Source organism: Salmo salar, unplaced genomic scaffold (genome assembly GCF_965601325.2).
Source record: "Salmo salar unplaced genomic scaffold, fSalSal1 ptg000229l, whole genome shotgun sequence".
Classification (NCBI taxonomy): domain Eukaryota; kingdom Metazoa; phylum Chordata; class Actinopteri; order Salmoniformes; family Salmonidae; genus Salmo; species Salmo salar.
Window position 1 is genome coordinate 2,714,611 of NW_027675335.1, and position 16,372 is coordinate 2,730,982.

A 16,372-nucleotide genomic window follows, 5' to 3' on the forward strand; every position below is an offset into this window, starting at 1 on the left:
CAGTTAGATAATGCTCTGTGACATTACGTTAGCTAGCTATCCCCAGTTAGATAATGCTCTGTGACATTACGTTAGCTAGCTATCCCCAGTTAGATAATGCTTTGTGACATTACATTAGCTAGCTGTCCCCAGTTAGATAATGTGTTTTCAGTTTATTGTATCTACATGCTTGTTGCTCAAGACAGCGGCAGCATGTGCAGCTGTGGTCGATCGGTTTTTGACGTGCAAAAGTGAAATAGGATCATGCAAAGATCGCTTTATATATATATATATCAAAGAAACTACAGGTAGTGAAAACTTGGCATCATATTTCTGTCATGCTGCTTTGTTGACAACTCAAACCACCACGAGCCTTGTTGTGGGTATTCAGCCAATCAGCAGCCGCCCCTGCTTCTTCGTATCATAACTGTTGTGGGTAACGCTCCCTGAAACATTTCAACGAGCAAGCCTTTCTAATCGACCTGGCCCTGGTATCCTGGAAGGATATTGACCTCATCCCGTCAGTAGAGGATGCCTGGTTATTTTTTAAAAATGCCTTCCTCTCCATCTTAAATAAGCATGCCCCTTTCAAGAAATTTAGAACCAGGAACAGATATAGCCCTTGGTTCTCCCCAGACCTGACTGCCCTTAACCAACACAAAAATATCCTGTGGCGTTCTGCATTAGCATCGAACTGCCCCCACGATATGCAACTTTTTAGGGAAGTTAGAAACCAATACACACAGGCAGTTAGAAACGCCAAGGCTAGCTTTTTCAAACAGAAATTCGCTTCGTGCAACTCCAACTCTAAAAATTTCTGGGACATTGTAAAGTCCATGGAGAATAAGAACACCTCCTCCCAACTGCCCACTGCACTGAGGATAGGAAACTCTGTCACCACCGATAAGCCCACTATAATTGAGAATTTCAACAAGCATTTTTCTACGGCTGGCCATGCTTTCCACCTAACTACCCCTACTGCATTCAACAGCACTGCACCCCCCACAGCTACTCGCCCAAGCCTCCCCCATTTCTCCTTCTCCCAAATCCATTCAGCTGATGTTCTGAAAGAGCTGCAAAATCTGGACCCCTACAAATCAGCTGGGCTTGACAATCTGGACCCTTTCTTTCTAAAATTATCTGCCGAAATTATTGCAACCCCTATTACTAGCCTGTTCAACCTCTCTTTCGTGTCGTCTGAGATTCCCATAGATTGGAAAGCAGCTGCTGTCATCCCCCTCTTCAAAGGAGGTGACACTCTTGACCCAAATTGCTACAGACCTATATCCATCCTACCCTGCCTTTCTAAGGTCTTCGAAAGCCAAGTTAACAAACAGATTACCGACCATTTCGAATCCCACCGCACCCTCTCCGCTATGCAATCTGGTTTCAGAGCTGGTCATGGGTGCACCTCAGCCACGCTCAAGGTCCTAAACGACATCGTAACCGCCATCGATAAGAAACAATACTGTGCTGCCGTATTCATTGACCTGGCCAAAGCTTTTGACTCTGTTAACCTCTTGGGGCTAGGTGGGACGCTAGCGTGCCACCCGTGGTGCACTCCATCAACAGCAGGTGCATTTCAAGAGCGGCAAATTTGAATCCAAATAAATGTCAAAATTCAAATTTTTCAAAAATACAACTATGTTACACCATTTGAAAGATAAACATCTCCTTAATCTAACCACGTTTTACGATTTCAAAAAGGTTTTACGGCGAAAGCATAAATTTAGAGTATGTTAGGACAGTACATTTACAAGAGTTGTGTGTAATGTTTTGTCAAGTCAAAGACAGGGTCACCAAAACCATAAAACCAGCTAAAATGATGCACTAACCTTTTACAATCTCCATCAGATGACACTCCTAGGACATTATGTTAGACAATGCATGCATTTTTAGTTCTATCAAGTTCATATTTATATCCAAAAACAGCGTTTTACTATGGCATTGATGTTGAGGAAATCGTTTCCCTCCAATAACCGGCAGTCAAGTCAGCGTCACAAATTAAATAATTAAAATTAGAAAACATTGGTAAAATATTAGATTGTCATTTAAAGAATTATAGATTTACATCTTTTGAACGCAATCAACTTGCCAGATTTAAAAATAACCTTACTGGGAAATCACACTTTGCAATAATCTGAGCACTGCGCCCAGAAAAATACGCGTTGCGATACAGACTAGACGTCATGTTGGGGAGATCTAAAATCGAAAATACTATGTAAATAATCCATTACCTTTGATTCTCTTCATCAGATGTCACTTCCAGGTATCACAGGTCCATAACGAATGTAGTTTTGTTCAAAAAAGCTCATCATTTATGTCCAAAAATCTCCGTCTCGTTAGCACATGATGTAAGCCAGCCGGACTTCTCGTCTTGAACGAGGGGAAAAAATATATTTCCGTTCGTTCAAACATGTCAAACGTTGTATAGCATAAATCATTAGGGCCTTTTTTAACCAGAACATGAATAATATTCAAGGTGGACGAATGCATACTCTTTTATAACGTATTGGAACGAGGGTACCCAACATGAACTAGCGCGCCAGGTGTCTAATGGGACATCAACGTTCCATGGCTCTTGTTCGGTCAGATCTCCCTCCAGAAGACTCAAAACACTTTGTAAAGGCTGGTGACATCTAGTGGAAGCAATAGGAAGTGCCAAAATATTCCTAAACCCCTGTGTTTTTCAATGGGATAGGTTTAAAGTCAATACAACACATCAGGTATCCACTTCCTGTCAGAAAATGTCTCAGGGTTTTGCCTGCCAAATGAGTTCTGTTATACTCACAGACACCATTCAAACAGTTTTGGAAACTTTAGAGTGTTTTCTATCCATATATAATAAGTATATGCATATTCTAGTTACTGGGTAGGATTAGTAACCAGATTAAATCGGGTACATTTTTTTTATCCAGACGTGCAAATGCTGCCCCCTAGACCCAACAGGTTAATCACCACATCCTCATCGGCAGACTCAGTAGCCTTGGTTTCTCAAACGATTGCGTCGCCTGGTTCACCAACTACTTCTCTGACAGAGTTCAGTGTGTCAAATCGGAGGGCCTACTGTCTGGACCTCTGGCAGTCTCTATGGGGGTACCACAGGGTTCAATTCTTGGGCCAACTCTTTTCTCTGTATACATAAATGATGTCGCTCTTGCTGCTGGTGAATCTCTGATCCACCTCTACGCAGACGACACCATTCTGTACACTTCTGGCCCTTATTTGGACAATGTGTTAACAACCCTCCAGACGAGCTTCAATGCCATTCAACTCTCCTTCCGTGGTCTCCAACTGCTCCTAAATACAAGTAAAACTAAATGCATGCTCTTCAACCGATCGCTGCCTGCACCTGCCCGCCTGTCCAGCATCACTTCTCTGGACGGTTCTAACTTAGAATTTGTGGACAACTACAAATACCTAGGTGTCTGGTTAGACTGTAAACTCTCCTTCCAGACTCACATCAATCATCTCCAATCCAAAGTGAAATCTCGAATCGGCTTCCTATTTCGCAACAAAGCATCCTTCACTCATGCTGCCAAACATACCCTCGTAAAACTGACCATCCTACCAATCCTCGACTTCGGCGATGTCATTTACAAAATAGCTTCCAATACCCTACTCAACAAGCTGGATGCAGTCTATCACAGTGCCATCCGTTTTGTCACCAAAGCCCCATATACTACCCACCACTGCGACCTGTACGCTCTCGTTGGCTGGCCTTCGCTTCATAATCGTCGCCAAACACATTGGCTCCAGGTCATCTACAAGACCCTGCTAGGTAAAGTCCCCCCTTATCTCCGCTCACTGGTCACCATAGCAGCACCCACCTGTAGCACGCGCTCCAGCAGGTATATCTCTCTGGTCACCCCTAAAGCCAACTCCTCCTTTGGTCGTCTCTCCTTCCAGTTCTCTGCTGCCAATGACTGGAACGAACTACAAAAATCTCTGAAACTGGAAACACTTATCTCCCTCACTAGCTTTAAGCACCAGCTGTCAGAGCAGCTCACAGATCACTGCATCTGTACATAGCCCATCTATAATTTAGCCCAAACTACTACCTCTTCCCCTACTGTATTTATTTATTTTATTTATTTTGCTCCTTTGCACCATATTATTTATATTTTATCTCTGAACTTTCTTCAAACTACAAATCTACCATTCCAGTGTTTTTCTTGCTATACTTTATTTACTTTGCCACCATGGCATTTTTTTGCCTTTACCTCCCTTATCTCACATCATTTGCTCACATTGTATATAATCTTATATATATATATTTTTTTATATTATTTTCTATTTGTTATTATTTTTTTTTATTTTTATTATTTTTTTTATTTTTATTTCTTCTACTGCATCATTGATTGTATGTTGTTTTACTCCATGTGTAACTCTGTGTTTTTGTATGTTGTCGAACTGCTTTGCTTTATCTTGGCCAGGTCGCAATTGTAAATGAGAACTTGTTCTCAACTTGCCTACCTGGTTAAATAAAGGTGAAATAAATAAATAAATAAATTCAGCCAATCAGCAGCCGCCACTGCTTCTTCGTATCATAACTTGTGGGTATTCGGCCAATCAGCAGCCGCCACTGCTTCTTCGTATCATAACTGTTGTGGGTATTCGGCCAATCAGCAGCCGCCACTGCTTCTTCGTATCATAACTGTTGTGGGTATTCGGCCAATCAGCAGCCGCCACTGCTTCTTTGTATCATAACTGTTGTGGGTATTCAGCCAATCAGCAGCCGCCCCTGCATCTTCGTATCATAACTTTTGTGGGTATTCAGCCAATCAGCAGCCGCCCCTGCTTCTTCGTATCATAACTGTTGTGGGTATTCAGCAGCCGCCCGTGCTTCTTCCTATCATAACTGTTGTGGGTATTCAGCCAATCAGCAGCCACCACTCCTTCTTCGTATCATAATTGTTGTGGGTATTCAGCCAATCAGCAGCCACCACTGCTTCTTCGTATCAAACCTGTTGTGGGTATTCAGCCAATCAGCAGCCTCCACTGCTTCTTCGTATCAAACCTGTTGTGGGTATTCAGCCAATCAGCAGCCTCCACTGCTTCTTCGTATCATAACTGCTGTGGGTATTCAGCCAATCAGCAGCCGCCACTGCTTCTTCGTATCATAACTGCTGTGGGTATTGAGAGGTCATTGTGATATATTTTATATTTTATTTAACCTTTATTTAAGAGTTCAGTGGGTCTTCTTAATGCCAGATAGGAACACGGGCAAAGAGCATGTAAAACAAAGTGTGCATCCTAAATAGCACCCTATTCCCTATATATAGTGCACTACTTTAGACCAGGGCCCTATAGAACCCTATTCCCTATATAGTGCACTACTTTAGACCAGGGCCCTATAGAACCCTATTCCCTATATATAGTGCACTACTTGTGTGTGCTATATAGAGTGCCATTTGGAACACAGACCTAGAGAGTTAGCTCGTTAGCAGTAGCCGTCATATGAAAACATGTTGCATTGTGGAATCCTTGAAGACCAGGCTCTGTGTCTGACATGCTCAGTCAGTGAGTCCTCTTGATGCGTGACAGGAAGTCAGCGAGTCAATCAACCAACCAGTCAGTCAGTGAGTCCTCTTGACACGTGACAGGAAGTCAGCGAGTCAATCAACCAGTCAGTTCATCCTCTTGATGCGTGACAGGAAGTCAGCGAGTCAATCAACCAACCAGTCAGTCAGTTCGTCCTCTTGATGCGTGACAGGAAGTCAGCGAGTCAACCAACCAGTAAGTCAGTCAGTTTGTCCTCTTGATGCGTGACAGGAAGTCAGCGAGTCAACCAACCAGTCAGTCAGTCAGTTTGTCCTCTTGATGCGTGACAGGAAGTCAGCGAGTCAATCAACCAGTCAGTGAATCCTCTTGATGCGTGACATGAAGTCAGCGAGTCAATCAACCAGTCAGTGAATCCTCTTGATGCATGACAGGAAGTCAGCGAGTCAATCAACCAGTCAGTGAATCCTCTTGATGCGCGACAGGAACATGGGTCCCCAGGTCTGACCCTGCTGTGGAACCACAATGAGGCCTAACGAGGGGGTGTGGCCTAACGGGGTGAAGGTGAGGTGTTCCTGGAGTGGGAGGGCTAGCTCCTCCTCCAGGTCTTGAAGCTCCACCCCTGGACAGGTGTTTAGGACCACCTCCACCACTTCCTGGTTCTCAGAGCGGGACAGCGTGCAGGTGGAGTTGACGACCACGCCCCCTGGACGCACTGCAGCCAGCGCAGACCTGGGGAACAGACAGGATGTTGTGAGACAGGATGTGATCAGACAGATCAGTAGCAGCTGGAGGAGAGGGCTGTGGATTGATTTTTCAGGTGAAAGTTCAACATAAGCCTGGCCCAGGACTTTTTTACACCACCGGCCTCAGAAGTAGGAACACAAAACTCTGGTGTAAAACCCCACAGTGGAAAAGGGACAATGTGGGCCAGGTGTGTCTGTACGTGGGCCAGGTGTGTCTGTACCTGGGCCAGGTATGTCTGTACCTGGGCCAGGTATGTCTGTACCTGGGGCCAGGTATGTCTGTACCTGGGGCCAGGTATGTCTGTACCTGGGCCAGGTATGTCTGTACCTGGGGCCAGGTATGTCTGTACCTGGGCCAGGTATGTCTGTACGTGGGCCAGGTATGTCTGTATATTGCCGAGCTGATTTGGTAATGGAATATTAAAGCATGAATTCATACCTGAGCAGCTGTGTCTGTAGTGTGGGCAGCCTGGCCCTGTCCCTCAGCCTCACAGCTCCTTGCTGATCCCCTCCCGTTCCACAGGAGAACAGCCAGCTGCGATCATTAGAACAAGGAGCATCCAGCAGCACCTGAGAGGGAGGGAGGGGGAGAAGAGAGGGAGGGAGGGGGGGGAGAGAAGAGGGAGGGAGGGGGGAGAGAGAAGAGGGAGGGAGGGAGGGAGGGAGGTGGAGAGAGAAGAGGGAGGGAGGGGGAGAGAGAAGAGGGAGGGAGGGGGAGACAGAAGAGAGAGAAGAGGGAGGGAGAGAAGAGAGAGAGAAAGAAGAGGGAAAGACAATTAGAGAATTAACGGGTGGGGGGGGGGGGGGTCAACAAAACCACTAAATCTAGAGATAGTAAATGAAACCAGCAGCAGAGAGACAGACAGAGATAAATGGTGAGAGAACTATTCAAATGACTAATATTCTAATTCAATGAAGAACACTAATGACACTACACAGGAAAGATCCCCAGTCTCATGGTTTCTAGTTCCTAAATCCATCCAGCCCTTTTCTGTTTCAAGAGCAGAGAGAGGAGACAACAGAGAGGAGACGACAGAGAGGAGAGGACAGAGAGGAGAGGACAGAGAGGAGAACAGAGAGGAGAGCACAGAGAGGAGAGAACAGAGGAGAGGACAGGAGAGAACAGAGCAGAGAGAACAGAGCAGAGAGAGGATGACTGTAATTTAGAGTCTCTGTGTGATGTTAAGTGACGTGTGAAGCTAGCTGCTGGGGGGGGATGAGATAGGATGGGTTTTCCTCCGGCGGGTAGAGACGTGGGCTCCTCTCCTCCACGGGGGCCTCTCCAGTCAGTGAGACGGCGCTAATGAGTGCCACAGAGGAGAACAAGAGCTAATCCTATAGCCCTCTGTGGGAGAGGAGATTAGAGAGAGAGGCAGGGCGGGGCGAGAGGACGAGAAGCAGGGGGAGAGAGGGAGAGAGACGGGGGCGAGAGGGAGAGAGACGGGGGCGAGAGGAAGAGGGGGGCGAGAGGAAGAGAGACGGGGGCGAGAGGAAGAGAGACGGGGGCGAGAGGAAGAGAGACGGGGGCGAGAGGAAGAGAGACGGGGGCGAGAGGAAGAGAAGCGGGGGCGAGAGGAAGAGAGACGGGTGTGAGAGGAAGAGAGATGGGGGCGAGAGGAAGAGAGACGGGGGCGAGAGGAAGAGAGACGGGGGCGAGAGGAAGAGAGACGGGGGCGAGAGGAAGAGAGACGGGGGCGAGAGGAAGAGAGACGGGGGCGAGAGAAGAGAGACGGGGGAGAGAGGAAGAGAAGCAGGGGGAGAGAGACAGGGGGAGAGACAGGGGGAGAGAGACAGGGGGAGAGAGACAGGGGGAGAGAGGGAGAGAGACAGGGGGAGAGAGGGAGAGAGACAGGGGGAGAGACAGGGGGAGAGAGGGAGAGAGACAGGGGGAGAGACAGGGGGAGAGACAGGGGGAGAGACAGGGGAAGAGAGACGGGGGAGAGAGGAAGAGAGACGGGGGCGAGAGGAAGAGAAGCAGGGGGAGAGAGGGAGAGAAGCAGGGGGAGAGAGGGAGAGAGACAGGGGGAGAGACAGGGGGAGAGAGGGAGAGAGACAGGGGGAGAGAGGGAGAGAGACAGGGGGAGAGAGGGAGAGAGACAGGGGGAGAGAGGGAGAGAGACAGGGGGAGAGAGGGAGAGAGACAGGGGGAGAGAGGGAGAGAGACAGGGGGAGAGAGGGAGAGAGACAGGGGGAGAGAGGGAGAGAGACAGGGGGAGAGACAGGGGGAGAGAGGAAGAGAGACGGGGGCGAGAGGAAGAGAAGCAGGGGGAGAGAGGGAGAGAAGCAGGGGGAGAGACAGGGGGAGAGACAGGGGGAGAGACGGGGGAGAGAGGAAGAGAGACGGGGGAGAGAGGAAGAGAGACGGGGGCGAGAGGAAGAGAGGCAGGGGGAGAGAGGGAGAGAAGCAGGGGGAGAGAGGGAGAGAGACAGGGGGGGAGAGGGAGGGGAGGTTGACAGAGCACACAAAGAATTATACCTACCACCACAGGTAACTTCCACAAGGGGGCGGCAGGTAGCCTAGTGGTTAGAGCGGTGGACCAGTAACCGAAAGGTTGTAAGTTCGAATCCTCGAGCTGACAAGTTACAAATCTGTCATTCTGCCCCTGAACAAGGCAGTTAACCCACTGTTCCTAGGCTGTCATTGAAAATAAGAATTTGTTCTTAACTGACTAGTTAAATAAAGGGTAAATAAAAAAGGCTGTGAACCATCTTCTATGCCATCGAAAGGAACATAAAACTCAACCTCCCAATTAGGATCTGGCAAAAATGATTTGCCCTCTATGGTTGTGAAGTCTGTAGTCCACTCACTCACAAAAATTCACAAAATGGGACAAAAACCCCCAATCAATTGAGACTCTGCATGCAGAATTCTGCAACAACAAAAGATATACTTTGTATACAAAACCCAATGCATACAGAGCAGAATGAGGACTGTAATACAGAGCAGAATGAGGACTGCATACAGAGCAGAATGAGGACTGCATACAGAGCAGAATGAGGACTGCATACAGAGCAGAATGAGGACTGTAATACAGAGCAGAATGAGGACTGTATCACAGAGCAGAATGAGGACTGTATCACAGAGCAGAATGAGGACTGTAATACAGAGCAGAATGAGAACTGTAATACAGAGCAGAATGAGGACTGCATACAGAGCAGAATGAGGACTGTAATACAGGGCAGAATGAGGACTGCATACAGAGCAGAATGAGGACTGCATACTTAACCAGACAAGTCCGTTAAGAACTGTTATTCACAATGACGGCCTACCACCCCCCCTCGCCAAACACGGACGACGCTGGGCCAATTGTGCGCCGCCTCATGGGACCCCAGATCACGGCCGGGTTGTGATACAGCCCGGGATCAAACCAGGGTCTGTAGTGACGCATCTAGCATGGAGATGCAGTGCCTTAGACCGCCTTGAATGGCCTACACCATGAAGTTTTCACTTGTTATTTTTGCAAACCAAAACAAAATGGTAGCCTTGTGTGAGTACAATACTGTATCCATACTGGGATATTGTTTTTCAAAAGGAAACGTTCAAAATGGCTGAAGTGAGTCTTTAAACTGATCTGAGCTGTTATGTTATTTATAAGCATTTCACAACACACGCAATAACATCTGCTAAACACGTGTATGTGACCAATAAAATGGGATTTGATTTGATGACCGTTCAGAGGAACAAGACCTCCCCCTGCTGGAACTGCAAGTTGGAGACGCTCACTTCAGAGAAATTAAAAACTGTTTAACATGACTCTTCCTCAATCCACGACTCCTTGCAGCCTGTCTCCTAGTCTCTTCTTAAAACCCATTGGAGAAACCAGTCTGAAGGGAGGGAGCTTGGACCTTCTCCTCCAATACGGTTGAGAAGAAAGCAGGTAAGGAGATAGGATGCACGACAAACTGAGATGGAGACCTTGTGTCTTCAATGCAGGATAACGAAGAAAAAAAAACATGTCCGTTTTCTTCCCTCACCTTGTCATACATTCCGGCTTCACTCTGCCCAAAGAGCCGTCCATCCTGATTGGACACGGTGACAGTGCTGCTCAGCGATTGGGGGATGAAGGATTCCAGGGTTTTGGCCAGCCAATCACGTCGGTGTGGGTCCATTTCATTACAACATAACAGAGCTGGAACACAATGGCAGATAAGACTGTAGCAATACACCCTAACCCCTACACCATTAACCCCTACACCCTAACCCCTTCACCCCTACACCCTTAACCCCTACACCCTAACCCCTACACCCTAACCCCTTTAGCCCCTACACCCTAACCCCTTTAGCTCCTACACCCTAACCTCTACACCATAACCCCTACACCCTAACCCCTTTAGCCCCTACACCCTAACCCCTTTAGCTCCTACACCCTAACCTCTACACCATAACCCCTACACCCTAACCCCTTAACCCCTACACCCTAACCCCTACACCCTTAACCCCTACACCCTAACACCTACACCCTTAACCCCTTAACCCTTAACCCCTTAACCCATTAACCCCTACTCCCTTAACCCCTACACCCTTAACCCCTACACCCTTAACCCCTACACCCTAACCCCTACACCCTTAACCCCTACACCCTAACCCCTTAACCCCTACACCCTAACCCCTTAACCCCTACACCCTAACCCCTTTAGCCCCTACACCCTAACCCCTACACCCTAACTCCTACACCCTAACTCCTACACCCTAACCCCTTTAGCCCCTACACCCTAACCCCTTTAGCCCCTACACCCTAACCCCTTTAGCCCCTACACCCTAACCCCTTTAGCCCCTACACCCTAACCCCTTTAGCCCCTACACCCTAACCCCTTAGCCCCTACACCCTAAACCCTTAGCCCCTACACCCTAGCCCCTACACCCTTAGCCCCTACACCCTAACCCCTTAGCCCCTACACCCTAACCCCTGAGCCCCTACACCCTAACCCTTTAGCCCCTACACCCTAACCCCTTTAGCCCCTACACCCTAACCCCTACACCCTAACTCCTACACCCTAACCCCTTAACCCCTACACCCTTTAGCCCCTACACCCTAACCCCTACACCCTAACTCCTACACCCTAACCCTTTAGCCCCTACACCCTAACCCCTTTAGCCCCGACACCCTAACCCCTTTAGCCCCTACACCCTAACCCCTTTAGCCCCTACACCCTAACCCCTTTAGCCCCTACACCCTAAACCCTTAGCCCCTACACCCTAGCCCCTACACCCTAACCCCTTAGCCCCTACACCCTAACCCCTTAGCCCCTACACCCTAAACCCTTAGCCCCTACACCCTTAGCCCCTACACCCTAACCCCTACACCCTAACCCCTACACCCTAACCCCTACACCCTAACCCCTTTAGCCTCTACACCCTAACCCCTTTAGCATCTACACCCTAACCCCTTTAGCATCTACACCCTAACCCCTACACCCTAACCCCTTAGCCCCTACACCCTAACCCCCTACACCCTAACCCCTTAATCCTACACCCTAACCCCTTAGCCCCTACACCCTACACACCTAACCCCTCCACCCTAAGCCCTACACCCTAACCCCTCTACCCTAACCCCTCCACCCTAACCCCTACACCCTAACCCCTCCACCCTAACCATGTCCTGACCTGTGTCAGCAGTCTGTAGTATAGCCAAGGCCTCTACACCCTAACCCCTCCACCCTAACCCCTACACCCTAACCCCTACACCCTAACCATGTCCTGACCTGGGTCAGCAGTCTGTAGTATAGCCAAGGCCTCTACACCCTAACCCCTACACCCTACACCCTAACCCCTACACCCTAACCATGTCCTGACCTGGGTCAGCAGTCTGTAGTATAGCCAAGGCCCCTCCACCCTAACCCCTCCACCCTAACCATGTCCTGACCTGGGTCAGCAGTCTGTAGTATAGCCAAGGCCTCTACACCCTAACCCCTACACCCTAACCTCTTTAGCCCCTACACCCTAACCCCTTTAGCCCCTACACCCTAACCCCTTTAGCCCCTACACCCTAACCCCTTTAGCCCCTACACCCTAACCCCTTAGCCCCTACACCCTAACCCCTTAGCCCCTACACCCTTAGCCCCTACACCCTAACCCCTTAGCCCCTAACCATGTCCTGACCTGGGTCAGCAGTCTGTAGTATAGCCAAGGCCTCTACACCCTAACCCCTACACCCTAACCTCTTTAGCCCCTACACCCTAACCCCTTTAGCCCCTACACCCTAACCCCTTTAGCCCCTACACCCTAACCCCTTTAGCCCCTACACCCTAACCCCTTAGCCCCTACACCCTAACCCCTTAGCCCCTACACCCTTAGCCCCTACACCCTAACCCCTTAGCCCCTACACCCTAACCCCTTAGCCCCTACACCCTAACCCCTTAGCCCCTCCACCCTTAGCCCCTCCACCCTAACCCCTCCACCCTAACCATGTCCTGACCTGTGTCAGCAGTCTGTAGTATAGCCAAGGCCTCTACACCCTAACCCCTACACCCTAACCCCTCCACCCTAACCCCTCCACCCTAACCATGTCCTGACCTGGGTCAGCAGTCTGTAGTATAGCCAAGGCCCCTACACCCTAACCCCTACACCCTAACCCCTACACCCTAACCATGTCCTGACCTGGGTCAGCAGTCTGTAGTATAGCCAAGGCCTCTACACCCTAACCCCCACACCCTAACCCCTACACCCTAACCCCCACACCCTAACCCCTACACCCTAACCCCTCCACCCTAACCATGTCCTGACCTGGGTCAGCAGTCTGTAGTATAGCCAAGGCCCCTCCACCCTAACCCCTAACCCCTCCACCCTAACCCCTTCACCCTAACCCCTACACCCTAACCATGTCCTGACCTGGGGCAGCAGTCTGTAGTATAGCCAAGGCCCCTACACCCTAACCCCTCCACCCTAACCCCTACACCCTAACCCCTCCACCCTAACCATGTCCTGACCTGGGTCAGCAGTCTGTAGTATAGCCAAGGCCCTACACCCTAACCCCTACACCCTAACCCCAACCATGTCCTGACCTGGGTCAGCAGTCTGTAGTATAGCCAAGGCCTCTACACCCTAACCCCTACACCCTACCCCCTAACCCCCACACCCTAACCCCTACACCCTAACCCTCACACCCTAACCCCTCCACCCTACACCCTAACCCCTCCACCCTAACCATGTCATGACCTGGGTCAGCAGTCTGTAGTATAGCCAAGGCCTCTACACCCTAACCCCTCCACCCTACACCCTAACCCCTACACCCTAACCAGGTCCTGACCTGGGTCAGCAGTCTGTAGTAGAGCCAAGGCCTCTACACCCTAACCCCTCCACCCTAACCCCTACACCCTAACCATGTCCTGACCTGGGTCAGCAGTCTGTAGTATAGCCAAGGCCTCTACACCCTAACCCCTACACCCTACCCCCTACACCCTAACCCCTACCCCCTAACCCTGACCTGGGTCAGCAGTCTGTAGTACAGCCAAGGCCTTCCCTCCAGGAGCAGAGCAGAGATCCAGGACCCTGTCCCCCTCCTGTACCCCCAGGGCTAAGACAGGCAGCAGGGAGGCAGCGTTCAGCAGGTAGTAGGCTTTCAGCTGGCCCTGGCGGTGAGGAGGAGAGGGGTAACGCACAGGGGAAGGGTGGATGAAGCACTGCAGGGAGGGAGGAAGAGGAGGAGGAGGAGCGGGGTGAGGGATGGAGCTAGGCTGGGTGGGAGAGGGAGGGTGAGGCTGGGTGGGAGAGGGAGGGTGAGGCTGGGTGGGAGAGGGAGGGTGAGGCAGGTCTGTGTGGGGCAGTAGGCTGATGAAGCCTTGCCCTTGGAGGCGTTGTTTGACGTCTGACACAGCGGTAAAGCGGTTGAGCATCACTCCATACTGCCAACACCCAGGGTTCAACAACACAGCCCTGTAGGAGACAGGACGATAGGTTGAGCATCACTCCATACTGCCAACACCCAGGGTTCAACAACACCTTTCCCTTTGTCAGGGAGGTGAGCAAGAACCCGATGGTCACTCTAACAGAGCTCCAGAGTTCCTCTGTGGAGATGGGAGAACCTTCCAGAAGGACAACCATCTCTGCAGCAATCCACCAATCAGGCACTTCTGGTAGAGTGGCCAGACGGAAGCCATTCCTCAGTAAAAGGTACATGACAGCCCACTTGGAGTTTGCCCAAAGGCACCTAAAGACTCTCAGACCATGAGAAACAAGATTCTCTGGTTTGATGAAATCAAGATTCACCTCTTCGGCCTGGATGCCAAGCGTGCCAAGTCTGGAGGAAACCTGGCACCATCCCTACGGTGAATCATGGTGGTGGCAGCATCATGCTGTGGGGATGTTTTTCAGCAGCAGGGACTGGGAGACTAGTCAGGATCGGGGTGAAGATGAACGGAGCGAAGTACAGAGAGATCCTTGATGAAAACCTGCTCCAGGGCGCTCAGGACCTCAGACTGGGGTGAAGGTTCACCTTCCAACAGGACAATGACCCTGAGCACACAGCTAAGACAACACAGGAGTGGCTTCAGGACAAGTCTCTGAATGTCCTTGAGTGGCGCTGCCAGAGCCCGGACTTGAACCCGATCGAACATCTCTGGAGAGACCTGAAAATAGCTGTGCAGTGATGCTCCACATCCAACCTGACAGAGCTTGAGAGGATCTGCAGAGAAGAATGGGAGAAACTCCCCAAATACAGGTGTGCCAAGCTTGTAGCGTCATACCCAAGAAGACTCAAGGTTGTAATCGCTGCCAAAGGTGCTTTAACAAAAGTACTGAGTAAAGGGTCTGAATACTTGTGTAAAAATGTGATATTTCAGTTGTTTAAAAAAAAAATAATACATTGGCAAAACTGTCTAAACCGGTTTGTTTTGTCATTATAGGGTATTGTGTGTAGATCGATGAGCCATTTTAGAATAAGGTTGTAACATAACAAAATGTGAGGGGGAAAAAGTCTGAATACTTCCAGAATACACTGTATGTAGGCGGCAGGGTAGCCTAGTGGTTAGAGCTTTGGACTAGTTAACCGAAAGGTTGCAAGTTCAAATCCCCGAGCTGACAAGGTCTGTCGTTCTGCCCCTGAACAAGGCAGTTAACCCGCTGTTCCTAGGCCGTCATTGAAAATAAGAATTTGTTCTTAACTGACTGGTTAAGTAAATGTATAGCGCACAACGTTAGACCAGGACCTATAGGGAATACGGTGCCAGACTACAACAAAGTTCCCATCCGATTTAAGTTCAGAGTGATGAAAGAGAAAGAGGATGAGGTGAACGCTGACATACCTTGCAGACGGCCATAGGGGTCCAAGTTCCTGGCCGTACTGTTGGTCAAAACGGTCCAATATGACTTTACACACCCGTTTCTGTTCCTCAGGTCGGGAAGGAACCTGTGAGTTGGAGAGGAACACGTCTAGATTCAAACAGGATGGATGGCTGATAGAGTGTGTGACTAAAGTATTAATCATATAACCAACAGTTTGTCATTGTTAATACCAGAAACGTATCGTCTGCTGGTCCTATACGTGTATTCGTATGATCCAACCTTCCCCGTTCGCTCCTCTCTCGACAGGTCCTGTCCACGGTCGGAACCGATAACGGAGTTGCACGACAGTAATCTCAGACATTTCAACGACTGAGAAAGTCTCCGCTGTAGAATAAATACATCTCCCGAGACTAAACGTCTAAACATTTCATAAATTAATCCGAATTCATCAATTTAAGCAAACTGTTGAATGACCGATTTCTACTAAGTGTTTTCCTTTAGACATGTCCGTCTCTTATAAATGACCCCCTTCTCCTTGGCTGTTTTAAACTCAGTTCCCCTCCCTAACATCAAGCAATAGATACGAGCACAAATCATATACACCTACTCATTCAAGGATTTTTCTTTATTTTTTCTATTTTCTACATTGTAGAATAATAGTGAAGACATCAAAACTATGAAATAACACATATGGAATCATGTAGTAACCAAAAAAAAATGTTAAATGAAAATATATTTTATATTTGAGATTCTTCAAAGTAGCCACCCTTTGCCTTGATGACAGCTTTGCACACTCTTGGCATTCTCTCAACCAGCTTCACCTGGAATGCTTTTCCAACAGTCTTGAAGGAGTTCCCACATATGCTGAGCACTTGTTGGCTGCTTTTCCTTCACTCTGCGGTCCAACTCATCCCAAATTGGGTTG

The 16,372-nt window shown here is 49.2% G+C and overlaps 1 protein-coding gene across 2 annotated transcripts; it reads right to left on the reverse strand.

Annotated features, from left to right (window-relative positions):
- Window positions 1-3,031: 3,031 nt before the first annotated feature.
- LOC106591318 (NOP2/Sun RNA methyltransferase 3) lies at window positions 3,032-16,215 on the reverse strand. 2 transcript variants are annotated; one of them, XM_082971277.1, is made up of 6 exons: window positions 15,678-16,215; window positions 15,468-15,571; window positions 13,652-14,100; window positions 10,203-10,357; window positions 6,667-6,797; window positions 3,032-6,213 (listed from the first exon to the last, which is right to left on the reverse strand). In XM_082971277.1, the coding sequence occupies exons 3-6, from the start codon at window positions 14,058-14,060 to the stop codon at window positions 5,940-5,942; spliced, it is 969 nt and encodes a 322-aa protein (XP_082827403.1). In that variant the 5' UTR covers window positions 14,061-14,100; window positions 15,468-15,571; window positions 15,678-16,215; the 3' UTR covers window positions 3,032-5,939. The 2 variants fall into 2 exon arrangements, with proteins under 2 accessions (XP_082827403.1, XP_082827402.1); XM_082971276.1 differs by having other exon boundaries at window positions 15,468-16,215.
- Window positions 16,216-16,372: the final 157 nt, after the last annotated feature.